The sequence below is a fragment of the Giraffa tippelskirchi genome, chromosome 2, assembly GCF_054371585.1.
Source record: "Giraffa tippelskirchi isolate mGirTip1 chromosome 2, T2T-mGirTip1v1.2.pri, whole genome shotgun sequence".
NCBI classification, from domain to species: Eukaryota; Metazoa; Chordata; class Mammalia; order Artiodactyla; family Giraffidae; genus Giraffa; species Giraffa tippelskirchi.
In genome coordinates this window covers 72,615,538-72,631,923 of record NC_137276.1, presented here as the reverse complement: position 1 = coordinate 72,631,923, position 16,386 = coordinate 72,615,538, and the positions used below count along the sequence as shown (strand labels likewise).

Sequence of the window (16,386 nt, the reverse complement as noted above, 5' to 3'; positions counted from 1 at the left end):
CTCTCTGGTGTCTGCTACTTTTTCAGTATTTTGCCTATATTTACATTTGTATTTTTCTATGCACTTCCACCATTATAAGATGTATGAAGGCAGTGTATTTGTATTCTTGAATGCAACACAGAAGGTCCTCAAACATACGAATAAAAAGCCCTCAATCATTATTTATTGACTAAGGGCTAGCGTTGTTTTGCCTTGAGTCTGAAGCCTAGAAAGACTTGGATTTTTAGAGATAATCCTTTTAACAAGAGGCTAAAAGGGGCTTTGTTTTAAAGTATTGCTTTTTAATTTTAACTCTGAACAAATCTTTGAGCAAAACAGAGAAAACCAGGCAGCTGAGAAAACTGGGAGAGGGCAAAACATCTTAATCTGTTTGGATTCTTGCTTAGGGAACAAGGGAATCTGAAAACGATGCACTGATTTGGGGTAAAGCTTGATGCCAGTATTTGAAACGTCTAAGGAGATTGTGCAGGCAATACAATCAAGGAAAATTTTAATCTTTATATATAGGAAAGATGGCAATCCTAAGAAAAATAGCAAAGTGCCAAACAAAAGAATGATGTGCAAATAAGAGTTGTTTCCCATTTGATGGCTCACAAAGGCAGGGTGGCACAGTAGAAATAACGTCTTGGAGTCTGAAGTTTTTGGTTCAAGTTCTGTTTAGGCTACCACTAGCTATGTGAACCTAGACGCCAAATCACAACTTCCCGAAACCTCAGTTTCTTTGCCTATAAAAACTGTTATCCTATATTCTCTCCCTTCCTCATCTTTCTTCCTTTTTCTCTCTTCAGCCATTTATTCTCCTACACTCCTACCCTCAATTTTACCAAGAAACACAAATATTAGATTTAAAAAGTCCTGCAAAGGAGGGGGAGTGGGTGGGAGAATCGACACTAACACACAAAAGTCACATGTAAATTAGTATTATGAGAAGCAAAACCTGTGATTAAGCAGAAGAAACCTGTCTGCAGAAAGAAGACTGAGGCATGGGGGAAGAAGGAATATGTGACTTGAGTTTCTGACCTTCTAGTTCCTAATAAGGTTCAGCTGTACTTTTCTGCAATGGATATCCATGACATTTCCTGTTGCATCTTTTTAATAGCCCCATCCCTTTAAAAATAAAACTAGTTTATATGGTTTTCCATTTCTGCTGCCTATTCACTGTAAGTTAATAGGTACTTCTCAAAGAGTTATTTGGATTAAATTAATATATGTACCCTGAAAGCATTATATATAATAATACAATCTGTTTTCCTCATAAGGTAAACATAAGAATTAAATAAAACAATGCACATGTAAATATTTTGGAAAATGTTGAACCTTATAAATATATTAACAGCACACTGAGAAATTAAATTTTAATTGATATTTTAAATAAAATGGCTGTGCTTTAGTAAGAATCTGGGGTTGGGCAAAAGGAATAAACAAACAGTATCTACCTATTTTGACTGGCAGAAATCCTTCTCAATGATAACTAACTGATTGATGGCTTAGAATCTTTGGAATCTGATGTCTACAAGCATAATTTCACATACTTTAAATTCATAACAGCAGTCACAAAAAATTAAAAAGAGACTGGCAGATTTTTCAGCATATGATCATAGCAGATTTGGGACCAGGAGAGAACTTTTGCAGACCGTGACTTATAAATGTTTTTAATCTGAATATTGCAGAACAGCTCATACGCGGGCCAAATTTCAGTCAAAATAACATGTTCCTGAACTTCATGAATACATTTGCAACACACCAAGTTTTGCAACTAATTTTTAAAAATGAAGAACTCCCTTTTTAATAGCAGCAGACAATACATATTGGCATACCTGATTCATGGGACCTAATGTTTCACAATTATGGCAATATAAAATCAGGCAAGTGGGAGATAAAAGCAGCACTTATACAGAATGAAGAGCAAAATTACTGAATATTACAACATGATGTACCAATTTAAAATTTTTAAAAAGCTTGCTTAAAAAGGAAGTACAATGATTCTGTTTTAGCTTCTGGTTCTGCTTTTCTTATTGTCCATTCTACTTTCTAGGCTTCAGCTTGGCTCTGCTATTGCAAGCTGTCACTTTTGACTAGAAATGGAATAAAGCCAAGTACTACACAATAGCAGCTTCCTGCTCTGGCCTCATCTCCTAGACCACCCCCAGGCCAACGCCTGCCCACAGATGCTGATTCTACCAAGCCATTATTACACCCGCAATCAGTTCACAGCTATGGCTATGACCCTGTATTTTTTATAGTCTTGGCACACTGTATATCCTACAATCTCACAGTTCTCATTTTTACTGACATTATAGCAAGAAGGCACCTCTAAAAATTTCAACCAAATGATAATATGAAGGCAAAGTGAAATGGAAAAGGGAAATGCATACACAAACTTATGGACTAATTGAGAATGTGCTCAACTCTGTCAAAATATAATTCAGAAACAGATAGAGAAAAATAAAGAATAGAAAGCTCTCAGAATAAGTGCAACTAATCCAAGCACTTCTGTTATTCCAATTTTGTATAATTGTGATTTGCATCTCGTATTGCCTGGTTTATTAGTTTTCTCTCTTTTGAGATAAACCTAGATTTAGATTGAATGCTTCTTATCCCTGAGACTAAAACCCATTAGCCAGAGATTAGTTTGATTAGGTCAGTGTTGGTCACAAATGTTTGTTCACAGTCAAGCAAAGAAAAAGAATTCTTTAACTTTCTGAATATCATTTCATATTTTTTGAGATAGAAATATCTATCAGCAGCAAGTAGAGCTTATGACCTTCCCTAGGGAAAAAACGTAAGGATGTGTTGTGGAGAGTAATACCACAATTTTGCATCTTTTCTAATATCATTTTCTTAAAATAGGAGTTAAAACAGTCACTGGGGAATCTTACCTAAATACACTTTTAAAATAGAGAGAGGGGAAAAGAAACATTACTACAAAGACATGTTCTGTTGTGCAGTGACCATGGCTTGTACCAACAGCAAAAGAGTTTATATAACACCAGCTGCAGAAAGAATGGTGGAGAGTTCCAGAGAAGACAAAGAAAACAGACTGTTAAAAGAAAGGGGCGCAGATGGTGGCAGAGAAATGTCCAATGGTTGCATATGGTAAGAAGAGAAAGGAGTTTCAAATATCTCCCACAAAGTTTTAAGACACCATCTACAAAAAGGGAAATTTAGGGCATGTCTAAATAGTAGCAACCTTCTATTGAGCGGTTTTTATATAGTAATAAGCTCTTAACTCTGTGTCATTCATTTAATCTGAGGTGGATAGTATATTTATCTTATAGATGAGGAAACCAAGTATATAGTCTGCTTTAGGCTTTTCCAATGTCACATGCTAGCAAATGGCAAAGCTAGGATTTGACACAATATCTGCATGAATTGACTTCAAAATTCATAGCTAGGCTGACTCTCTAAAACAAAAGATCCAATCAATTAGCTCCTTCTGATATAGTACAATAACCAGATGTCATTGTTAATACTTGATTCAACAAAATATAACATTTGGCTGTAGAAAATTTTGGTTTTGTTATTCTCTTGCTTCAAAGCTTCCAATGATTCATAGGGCCTACAAGATAAAAGTCACTTAGTAACTGTACTTAGCAATTCTTTTCCTCTTTTATCTGACCCCACAATACTTATTTCTCTGGTATGATGTCTATATTTAAAACCAAACTCTCTTCTCTAGCTAGACTCATATTCTACTGACCCCTAAACCTACCTCATCATTGATCATGCAATCCTTTCTGCCAAATGTCTGCCTCACTCTCCTGAGCTTTAACTTCCCTCTCCATTCAAATGAATCCTCAAGTTTCACCCTCTTCACGAGATTTCTTTATACCATTTCAATCTCCGCTGACTTCTCCTTTCTTCTATATTCCTTAAGTCTTCACCATGTTTTGTTTTTTTTTTGTTAGCCACCCTATCTTCCCCCCTCCCGTCAAGCAACCTCCGGGACATGCGCCCTAAAGACCTTCACCATGTATTTTTTGGCTCCTTTGATTTGAATAAATCAAATCCATTTCAAGGAGATTTTTTAAAATCTAAGTTCTCACCATGGCTTATAAACTTCTTGAAAAAAATAAGGACTATAACTTACACTTTTATCAACTTTTTTTTTTTCTGGCCACACTGTGTGGCCTGCAGCATCTTGGTTCCCTAACCAGGGACTGAACCTGTGCCTCCTGCAGCGGAAGCACTAAAAGCTTTCATCACTGGATTGCCAAAGAAGTCCCTTTAGCAACTTCTAAAAACCATTAAGCACCAAAGCAGAATGCTATGACTAGGGAAACCACATAATTTAAATAACTACTGAATGAATGAAGTCAGTTGGGATATTTCTAAGGCTAGATATTAAAATTTTTTAAGGGTAAGTCAAAGGGAAGTAGAGTTTGAGCATAAAACTGCCATTTAAAGACTCCTTTCTGGGAAAAACAACACAAAAAAACATCAAGTTAGCTAAAGGTAAGTAGGACACAAAGAGCTCCAGGCCCTCTCTCCTGCTCTGGGCCTGTTTCTCCCCCGTCTCAACTCAAGGGCAGAGGCCCTCATTCTTGAAGGTGGGGATGTGAGTGCACGCCACTCCCTTATCCCAATGGGTGTTTCTTACGAATATCTATTTCTCAATAAGAAGTTCAGTTATTATCGTAAAAACAATAACAAAACTCCCACTAATTTCTATCATAAAAATAAAACAATAGTTTGCTAGGCAGTTTCTGAAAGTCTGTTTTTTTTTCTTTTAGCAAAATTATGAGGAAGCAGTTATTTGACACCAGAAAGAACAAATCTGAGAGGAATTCTGGGACTAGGAATAAATCCCTGTACTAGGTCAAATTCTCATTTCCTCTACAGGAATGTTACTTTAAAAATGCTCTGAAGTAATATATTTATACTACAAATTGAAGTGAGAGTAAAGAAAAGTGTGATAAAGTTAAGTCTTTTCTCCACCCACCAAAGCTGTATTAACAATAAAGTTCTATTTACTTCCTTCTCTAAACTATTAACAATATCATCACAGTACCCTGGAGAATAAATCTGCATATAAGTCAAATTACCACCACCAAGACGTTCAAACTTGTCAGTGGCTCACTTATGTCAAATACTTAACAAAATATAACATTTGGTTGGTGACAACCAAACAACTAGTTAATTGTTCACCTAGGCTGTCTGGAGGCTAAATTTCACCTCCCTCAAATTCATCTCAATTCCAAATAACAAAAATATAAGAAGGAAAAATACATGTGTCTGGTACACTCCACTCTTTAAACTACTGGTAACTTATCCTGGGCAATCATTCAAGCTATTTTTAGTAAACCAGATGTGTTGAGCAACAACTAACTTAGAGATATTCTGAAACTTCGGACAATGAATTTACATAAGCAGTAATGGAAAAATTGTGGTTCAAAACAGACTGTGACAAAAAACAACTTTCTCACTGAAGGACTACAGCAATGATAAACAGAGCTGACACAGTTCAGACACTTTCATTAACAAAATATTTTAAGACTTTGCTCAAGTCTTTAATCAATCTTTAGTCTAAGAACGAAGAAAACACTTAGGTTTGCTCCACGCATTCCCTTCAACCAGCAATTCACAGCCCAATAGTACCATATCAAATACTTAATAAAGTGTTCAATGCCTGTGTTTTGTGATGATAGAAAATAAAGTATTAGTAGTCTTATCTATGAACTTTTAGCAGATTAGAATGACCAAGAATTTCAAATAGGATTATTCCTTCAGGTCTAGGATGATTCTACTTTATTCTAGGGAAAATACCTCATTACTACAATGAATTTTAATATATAAAGATAGACATAGGGAGTAATTAAAAGCAAGCACATTCTGCTTCAAATCTTGAATGGTTTTCACTAGTGCCCTTTGTATTATTATTCCTTTATTGCAGGTGTGTGCATGGCCAGAAGCCAAAATCCAGGACAAGATGATTTCAAAATCATGCTAAAAGTTCAATGTTCATATTACATTATCAAACTGTTTTTTACATTTGTTTGATCAAAACCTCAAATTTTAGTGGAAAGTTTTAAAAACTTCTCTACTCATCCTCCAAAGGCAATCATACATAGAAATCATACTAATTAAAAAAAAAAACAAAACCCAAAACTATAAAAAGCATCTTTAAAAACAATTTTTCCCTCCTCTTTCCCTGCCAGCTGAAAGACATAGTAGAATCTGAAGAGTTTCCTCCTACTTCCTCTCTTTTTCCCTTCCCCCTTTACTTCAAAGAAAGTTAACTGCAGCAAGCCTGATCAGGAAGTCTGAAAGGAGGAAGCAGAAACTCATCTGTGTGCAAAAGGAAGGAAAAAACAGAATTAACAATACTATGGTACACTGCTTCAACAATGTATTAACATGCCTTCATTATACTGTCTATAATACTGTCTATAAGACGTTGATTTGATTTCTCTCCTCATTCAGTGTTCTTTCCAAAATATTGAAAACTATGATGAATGATGGTTGCACCCTGATTAACCAACCACAAGTCACTTTAAAAAATGACCAAATCAACCAAGTTAATACATGCTAACTGATACTCAATACACTGAAATTATTCAGAGAGATAAATGTAGGCTTCAAACCAATAACTTAAAAGTGAGTCATCTGAAAAGATCTGTATTAATTTTGTCATCAGTTTTCTAATCATTATCTTACAATATATATTATTGTGATATATTAAGTAGGGCTGTACAACTAAAAGTTAACTTACGGGAGCATTCTACTACAGAAGTTGAGATGAGAACTCAAGGAAAAAGATGGTGAATGGGAATTCCCACTATAAAACTATTTAAATAGATTCACAGTGAAGCATCATTTGGAATTTTTCAAACAAAACTTAAGGGTACTCATCACTCTAATACAGAAAAGCCATTTCCAAAGATTTTTTTACCTGCCATACTTAAGAACTCTACAATGGATAATACATACCCAGATTCAGGACGAACTGCCTCTTGAAATTTAAATAAGTGAGAAAAAACAGGGAGATCATTTTAAAAACTTAATTTTTCCCTAACTCCCTTTGACTTACATAAGGTTACTCTAAGGTTAAGATATGTCAAGGCACTATTTACAAAATCTATGCCAGGAACAGCTGCCATGTTTAACATGCCAAGGAATTTAATGTACTGTTTGGACAACTGGTTAGAGAAAAGCATTCTGGGATAAAGCCACTCTAATTACATGAACTGTAAAAGTCTTTCCTTATGTGGACTATATCTATATTTTATAGATTCATTTAAATAAATAACTTTGAAAACCTAGACTGAGCCATCTTCAGTCTCTGGAGCAAATTTTCATTCAAAATATTACAGTAGGTGCCTATAATTTACATATTGGAGTACATATTTTTATATTTTAAACCTGTTTTAAAAACATGAAATACAGAAATTAAAATGCTACAATAAGCTTTATTGTATATCATTTATTCCTTCAAAAACACTTAAGAAACACTAAAATTAAGGTATGCTGGATCCTAAATCAAGTGCTCTTAGTGTAATTCCTTAAAACTAAAATTCACATTATTTATGAAACACAAACGGTTAAAATGTCAAGTGAATAATATCAACTTTGGAAGATATTATATCCTTCTAGGCCAGAGGGCAACTTACCTATACTAGCAAGGGGAATATACATAGCTAACAAAGGAAATCATACAAATCATCAAATCAAATAAGACTTTAGCTCTTATGCTTTTATTTCTAATAAAAATAATAAAATTGTCAGAATCTAAAACAGTTTTAAAATATGTACGAAAAACCCTGTGTAATATGTTAGTACATCCTTTTAATCATTACAATTTTAATAAACATGTTGTAGAGTTTTAGGCCACCTGGCAAGAGTTTATTTTTAAAAGTAATTTCTACATAATGATTTCAGTTCTCTAAATCAAACCCAAGCTGTAACTTCTATAGTGCTAATCAGAAACCACAGAATTAAAATGCTAAGTTGGAAGGTTCCTTTGATTTCACCTAGTCTAATTCCCACTAAAAGACTGTTAGAAATGAGAAAAATTATAGTAAGGCTATGAGCAAGCAAAATGGCAATCACAACTATAACCAAAATAAAATAAAACCCGAGGAAAAAGCTCTAATACCTCCAACATTAAACTATAACTTGTTATAAATTTTTAGCTGTAAATACTATAATCAAAGTGCAAAAGCTAACAGTACAAAAATAAGGTCATTTAATGAACTATGAAAAATAATGTGTAAAGACAAAAGCACATCCACATAGACTTCAAAGAAAGAAATAACATTTAACTAAGGGAACTATCATCTACTTTTGGTAGGTTTAATAAAAAGAAGAGCCTAACTACTAATTCCCTAAGTATTATAACCTCATATACAACAAACCACTGCTCATTAACTCAAGCTCTTGTTCTTTCCATGGAAACAATGCCTCTATGTTTTACTTCTGAAATCAGTAACTATTCTGAAATGAAACAGGAATATGGACTTTCAGCTTCATTTAAAAAAAAAAAGTCAAACTAGTCCAGTTATACTTTCTTTCAATGCACTTACTATGTTATCTTGAACATTTAAGGGAAAAAAAAAACCTATAAAATACTGATATAATTCAATCTAAAATTCAAAAATACAAAGAAAACAAACTGCTGTGCATTGTAACTTTTACCTTTAAAAAATTAACTGATAAAACCTAACTAGAGATATTAAAAAACATTTAGCTTACTACTTTTGATGAGTTTCTTCACATGATTTAAATCCAAAAACCAGCTAGAAAACGTTTTTCCAGTTAAGTTTTGTATTTAAATTGCAACAACTGGGAATTAAAATCTATAAACTGAACAATTCGACTTATGACAATCTAAAGGAAAATTACCACTTAAAAAGAAAATGAACTACTATTATGCTAAACTGATACGCATGTATATAGTAAATACTAATCTTGTTTAATTACATGAATTGACCCAAATCTTAATCTTTAGAGCTGTAGACAAAGATAATTTATACTAATATCTAACCAGTTATTATCTAACAATGAACATCACTTGAATGGCAGGGACTTGTATTTTGCTCACTTGTGCTCACAGCCACAAGATGCTGCCTGGCTCACAGTAAGTTCTCCTTGTATACTGACTGGATACATCAATCATTTATCCTCTAATCAAACTTTATCAAATGCATTGTTTCTTATATACCTTGATGTTAGCTAGAAAGCTCGACTTAAATATTCAAAAGAATATCTGAATATCAGTGAAGCTTAATGAATAGGTAATTTTTTAAAGCAACCTGAAATTTCTTACCTGGTAGGGCTGAAAGGCACTATCTTCAGTTAAAAAATCCAGTTGTTTATCTACAAGGAATTCTACTGCAGTGACTGAACTGGGTACACTTTTTTCAACCAGGGGTTTGAAAGTCTGGTAAAAGAAAAAAAAATTCTAATGGTTATTTTCTGGGTTTTATCCTCAAAATGTGAAGGGGTATATATAAACACAATGTATTAAAGTCATTATCATAATGATTTTAGGCTACCAATTAATATCAGTTTTCATAAAGTGATGCTTTTATCTGGAGTATTTTCTATTATTAAAAAGAAATTAAGTAAATTTTAAGAAATGATGTGAAAAAAATCCCAGTATATTAATAAATCCCAGTTGTTTAAAAGGATATAATCAAATATACATATGTATAAAAATTCCTAATATAAAAAGAGAAATTGTTTCCAAAAAAGCAAACTGGGTAGGAGAGGTTATTATCCCAACTCTTTTAAAATATTGTTAAGTATTATTCTTTATAAAACAGAGTAGTTATGATTTACACGTGTAGTTTATTTCCTAGCTCATTCACATCAAGGATTTTAAATGATCAGGATGCATCTGGTCTTTTAACTCCACCCAGTGTACTACTTACCCCCGCCCCTGCCCCAAGCACAAATAAAAATCCAGCTGCTTCAGTAAGAGCAGCATTGGGGGAAGGGCGCAGGAGAAAAGGGAGGTAAAAGTGTTACACAAAACTCACATTCACCTTCCAGTAAACTCACTCCAGATTTCCACTATTATAAAACAAAACAAGGGGGCACGCGGTGGTGGTGGTGGGGAATTGAGCAAATCCACAGTCATTTGAAGACAACTTTTACATAAGTGAATTTGCTCGTATCTTGGGTAGAAGGTGGGAGTGAGAGGGCAAGAGAGGAAAAGGAAGGAAGAAAAAAAGGTACCAGGTATGCACTTTTTATGACTATCCTAATTATTTTCAAAGTAGAAGCCATCTGAATAAAAGCCAAGGATATTATATCCATGATAGTGTTTTAAAACTTATAAATGAAAACAATATTCCACTGTTTTAAAAACATAGTCACTTTACTATTGAAGAATCTAAGTTTGGAAAATGAAATAAAAAGCAACTCAGTTTCTAAAGTACTTTTATCACAAGAGGAAATCTTTCTTGCTAGAAGCAACTTGTGTGCCCATTTGGATGTAAACCCAAGGTTTCTGCAGACAGTAAAAATCTCCAGGAGATAAAAAGCCGTTGTAATTCCCTCTTCTCTTATTAATGTCTTCAAGAAATCTAACATCTTGCTAATCACAACTAAACACTCTGGTGAAAAACCTTTCAAGATTTTTAATTCAGAATGGCTCTTAAGCAGTTAATTTCTCTATTTAAGACATTATCTTTAAAGCTTTCATCTGGAGTCTATGTTTTGAAAAAGCTGAAAACACAAGAGAATAAGCATTTTAAACATGCCTTATTCCTATACTATTCACTTCATGAACTAATAAGTGATATCTTCTTTCATAAATGAACATAAAAAAATTATGTTACATTTCCAATTTATTTCCACTATTTATGATTAGAAAACCTAATCATAGTAATATCCTCCCTCCCATGTTCTAGGGCTAACCTTTTATGTATCAAAAGTATTTTTTTTGTGTGAGAAGTTACATTTTCAAAACAGGTATTTCCCCATTATTTAGCTATCTCCTGCTTCTGTGGCCATCTGACACTTTCCATTTACCATAAGTAAATTCTTTACTTGAAATATGTACCATTCTCAAATTAAATCTGTTTAATTTTTAGCAAAAAAAATTAGAAACACTGGCAGCTTCTCAAGAGAACTTTAAATCCCTGAGCTTTATCAAATGCTCTTATTTCTTTCTAAACAGTACCAAATCAGGTCAACTTGGGAAGGTTAAAAAAAGGCCCACAAAAGGTACTATCTAAGGTACTATCTAAATGCCTAAAGATATTGTACCGATTCAATTAAGGAGGACAGGAAAAAAAAGTAAACTTCTCCACTCCGAGTGCCTCTTTCTTACGCAAATAATACAGGTGGTTTGCATTTCCTATGAGACCTAGTCATTTTATAATATGAAAAACATTCTTGTGAGGAAAACCTCTCAGAACTCTGCTTTTTAAGGTAAGTCAGAGATCTAAGGGTAAATTTCAATAGGCCAATTTATCATAATTTAAGTTACTGAGAAAAAAAATTTAGTTTCCAGGCTAAAATAAAAAAGAATTTCTCATTTTAGTGTATCTAACTGAAAGCCACCGGTAGAATCTAGCTATCAGAAATGTTAAAAGACTAGTTTATAATGGCCTATTTCTGATGCATGAGTATTTATAATAACCATGTACAAATGGAAGTCAAAAGTACACCATGCTTCTTAAATAGCAAATAGGACAAAGACTTGCAAATTTTAAAACGTGCAATTACTCTTAAACTACAAATATGTTCCCAAGTGCTGATAAATACTTTTATAGAACTTGTTAAAGAAATGTTTCAATATGTATTAAACAAGCAACCCTAAAAATGTGCAACTGTTCCTGCTTTACTGAAAAATTAAAGACAAACAACATATAAAACTAAGAGTTAAAATACATCCTAATTCCCTCAAGTGGCAAATCAATGATGTAACCATTAATAATTTTTGTATTCAAGTCAAAAACATCCACTTCAAAGACATTAGCTTAAAAATAAAAACAAATATTTAAATAAAAGTGAATGAATCCTTGCAGATTTTGGATGAATCTGTAGTTAAGTATTTCATGGGTCTAGGTGCACTGGAATGCAAAGAAACTAGAACTCATGCATAGCTAAGTAATTCAAGACTCTAAAGATACACCATTCTAAGAGGAACTTCCACAGCCTAAGGGGAAGCTACAAGCTACCATCAGATGAAAGTCACAGTAGAATGTGACCCTAATCACAAAATGACTTCATTCTAACGCTGAAAACAGTCTTCGAAAATCCAAATTAAAATAGCTAATTAAACAAAACACTTTTTCAATTTCATTAATGGACTAAGAGTTCGTTTAAGGTCCTTTGTCTTTGTTAACTGCACTTTAAAAATAGTATAAAGCCAAATAAATACTTGGTAGAGAGCCTGCATTTCTACTAGGGCCTACCACGCTATAGGAAGAATGCTTAGAACAACTGTATCCTGTTTGGGGCTCCATGCTGCACCACATTCCATTCACATGAGGAAGAGGCGAACAGATGAGCCCTCCTCGAAAAACATTTTTAAAATAAATCAGCTACAGTTCTCAAACATAACTCAGCTGCTCAAACAAACCATGTTAAAGCTCACCATTTAACATTTGACTGGAAATTCAGAAGGTTTATGTCTACAGTCCAAGTTTCTGACAATCTCCAGTTAACATTTAACAATTCCTTTTCCAAGTGAAAAAAATTAGGCTCATAAACTAAAAAAATCTGATATAAATCTCACTAAAGAAATACTAAAGCAGAAAACAATCTAAGATACATTTTAGAAGTCAAGGTTTAGTCTTAAAAAAAAAGATTGGAGTGACTCGAAAGAACAAAGTCCAAATTCCCACCCAAGCAGGTCTATTGAAAAACACGATACTGTTAGAAAACAAGCTGGGGGTGGGGACAAGAATACACCAGACAGAAAAAACCCTCACAAAACAAATGCCCCTACTTCCCTTAAAACGTTATACTCTAAAACCCTAATCCAAAACATTTCTGCTATAATACTTTAAATAACTGAGCTTGTTTTTTTTTATCGTACAGTGTTATGAAATTACTACCAACACAATAAATCTCTCTAAACAAATGAAATCATTAAAAATTCTAAAAAACTAAGACCACGAAAGCTGGATCTGAAAAAGACAGTGACCTTAATTCCTAAAATCGAGAAGCAAAACCAAATGTAAATTAAGACAAAAGAAAAAGGAAGCAGAAAAATACAAACCGTACTTTGTTCTTGAGAATTTTAAAGTATCTTTAAATCTCCGATATCCACGACAAGGCTTTAAAGGTCAAGAAGTATAGCTGACATTTCCATTTTGTTCCTGAGCAGTATTTTTTTTTTAAAAATCTAGCCTCAATAATTCTTAAGTCTTCAAAAATCACAGGCAAATGGCTCTCAAACCAAGCATTTCTGAGCTCACTTGCAGCGTCGTCATTGTATAGTAAGAAAAGCCAAGACCACAGAACGAAGCAGAGGCTGTAAACCGAACAAGTCTCCGACGAGCAAATGACGATTTTCTGTCTGCTCTGGCTCAGTCCTGGCAGTAATGAGGGTTACAACTCGCTCTTTGTCATCAGCGCTGTGGTGTTAACGACCAAGAAATCCTGCAGCTGAAGCACTGCTGCATCCTCCGATCTGGGTCAGGATAATTTCTCCCGAGGCCGCTTACATAACCAGTAAGATACTCCAAATAGAGAGAACAGCCATCCATCGGCTAGAGAAAGCCTTTTCCCACTGTACTCTGTCTGTGTGGAAACACACTGCAGTAGCTTCCAACAGCGCAGACACCCAAATGAGAACGACTACTTGGCTGAGGGCACACTGAGAGAAGGGAAGAGGCGGTGCTCTGTAAACTGTAACTAATCCTCCGTCACAGGTGCTGATGGAGTCACTTCCAGCACGAGTCACATTACTGGTGATTACTCATTTGGCTGCGCCATAGAGACTGGCTCATAATTTTAACAACAGACAAAGACAGACTAGTGGCGAGACCGAGAGCTCAAGTTTACTGTCTCCTTCACAAGGCAAATGCAAATACAAAGTTTTTGCCTTACAGATTTACCAAGGTGAGAAAGTGCAGAAAACAAGTAATATGTAAATATCTCTCAAGTGGGCAAAAATAAAACGTAACTTTAAACCTATTAAGAATACTTTCAGGTGTGTTTTCAAGTAACGAATTTACTTTTAGTTTACTCATTTCTCACTGGAAATATACTGATATTTTTAAAAACACAAGGGGGAAAACAGTTTAAAACATTTCTGGGGTAATAATCTAAGTGAAATCAAATGACATAACCAACAACCGCACCAACACTTTACTCAAAGGAAAAACTAACTGATAATATTTATTTTGGCAGATTAAAAAATATTCCTGAATCATTTTTATTATTTGTAAGAATAATTTAAATAGTTCATAATTATAAAAACCTTTAAAAGCTACAGATGGCTATTCAGCACCTGACAATGTGATTAGTCTGAACTGAGATCTGTGCTGTATGTATAATGAACACACCGAATATGAAGAAAGAATGTCAGATATCTGCAAGTACAAGAAAACATTCACCTATTTTTAGTGATGTGTGTGAATGGCCTTTTATTTTAAATTTGTCCCAATGTTAGGGATTGCAATTTCAATAAATCTAAAAATTTACACTGATTTTAATACCATACAACCAATTTATCAAATCGTGTTAAGAGAAAAACTTCCAATTCCCAGCCAATGCCTTGTCCCTTTAAATCTATTCCAGATGTATCAGCTTCATTTCATTAAAAAACATTACGTTAACTACTAGAAAAAAAGACATTTTAAATTTAGTCTGTTATGCATTGCATTTATGAAAATCTCAATCCTTTTTTGTTTTAAAGATGAAAGAGAGGAATACTGATTATTCTAGGAATATTAGTAAAATTCAGTTTTAGAACAGTGATAGAATGAAATGTAACTTTAGAACAAAGTACTTTTTAATAATGAGTCAAGTGACTATTAAATCACATACAGAATACCAATATTTCATTTCATAATTATTTAAGATGTGATCATAAAACATGTATGGAATTAAAAGAATTCAGTGTAATATAAGTTACCGAAAAAAAAACAACTGGAGTAATACAGCAGCCTTATTTTGAGCCTGAAACAAACAGCAAATGTTTGATTCAGGTTATTACATTATATTATAAACTATCAAATTTTAAATACATGTCATACTACTTTTCTACAGTTTACTGTATATTAGAGAATGAGTTAAAATATTTCACAAGATGCATCTTACAATCTCACATAAATTCAGATTTGACTATGTTGTTATTAACTTAAAAACATGTTTGTTCCTCAAGTACTCTGTCCCCTACAAAATCAAGTAGCCTTAAGAACTATACTTAACTAACAACTGCCACAGTATTTATATATTGCTAGTGATACACAATTTTATAATTTTATAAAATTAAAATAATTAATGTCAGTACTGAAAAACCACTCATGTTTATTTCATACTGCATCACAGTTACATTAAAGTTAGATATGTTTCCATTACTATAAATACTACATTTTTGTTCTTTAGTTGCTAAGTCCTGTCTCTTTGTGACACAGTCGACTCTTAATGGAAATAAAGGTTACAAGCGCAACTAGCTGAAAACCTTAAGTATCTCTTTAATGTTTAAACTGGGCTTAATAAATATTTTTATAGGGCTTCGTTGGTGGCTCAGATGGTAAAGAATCCGCCTGCAATGCAAGAGACCAGGGTTCAATCCCTGGGTCAGGAAGATCCCCTGGAGAAGGGAACTGCAACCAACTACAGTATTCTTGCTTCGGAAATCTCATGGGCAGAGGAGTCTAGTAGGCTACAGTCCATAGGAGCGCAAAGAGTCGGACACGGCTGAGCAACTAATACAAATATTTTTATAAATATATAAATGTATGTTTGGTCTGGTACACTGACAAATTTCTAACAAATAAAAATACTGAAGTAATAACACTGAGAAAGCACTTGGTAGCAAGAGTAAGTTGCTTAGCTTTGACAACATGTCTCCTTAAATTCTCTTCTTGTTCTTACAACTTGAAAGGGATGTTATTAAGTATCACCTTTCAGACAGCAAAAAGCACAAATTTGAGGAGAGCAGCATTTTAATCCTTTAAACTGGTTCTTCTTACAGCTTACACCTTCCTTAATGAATTAAGGAAGGAAGTTGAAGAGTTAAATTTTTTTTTTCTTTTTTTTTCGGTTGGGTAAAAGGTCTTTTCTGGCAGCTAAACCAGGCTAGAGGAAGAGGAAACTACTCCAGTTACTGCCCAGAAATACACATCTCTGACTTCCTTCCTTTTTAGCTGGTTTCTAGGTTACAAGCTGAATAAATCAACAGAGGTGAGAAAGTAAACAGAGGCTAAAAGGAAGGCAATACTGTATGGCTATCTGAAGAAAATCTGTTCCTTCCAA

At 33.7% G+C, this 16,386-nt stretch overlaps 1 protein-coding gene across 12 annotated transcripts in view; it reads right to left on the bottom strand.

Annotated features, from left to right (window-relative positions):
• Positions 1–16,386, bottom strand: part of JMJD1C (jumonji domain containing 1C) — a 296,047-nt gene that overhangs the window by 71,932 nt on the left and 207,729 nt on the right. For 7 of the 12 annotated variants that reach the window (XM_081568966.1, XM_081568963.1, XM_081568969.1 and 4 more), the window contains one exon: positions 9,266–9,379. The exons of 3 other annotated variants lie outside the window; for them this stretch is intronic. Coding sequence is in view for 2 of the 9 variants with exons in the window: in XM_081568959.1 (XP_081425085.1) it covers positions 9,266–9,379 (114 nt within the window). In the remaining 7 variants the exon portion in view is untranslated. Of the gene's footprint in view, positions 1–9,265; positions 9,380–13,182; positions 13,757–16,386 lie in introns of those variants that run through there. 2 more of the 12 variants (XM_081568965.1, XM_081568968.1) reach the window with 1 other exon arrangement.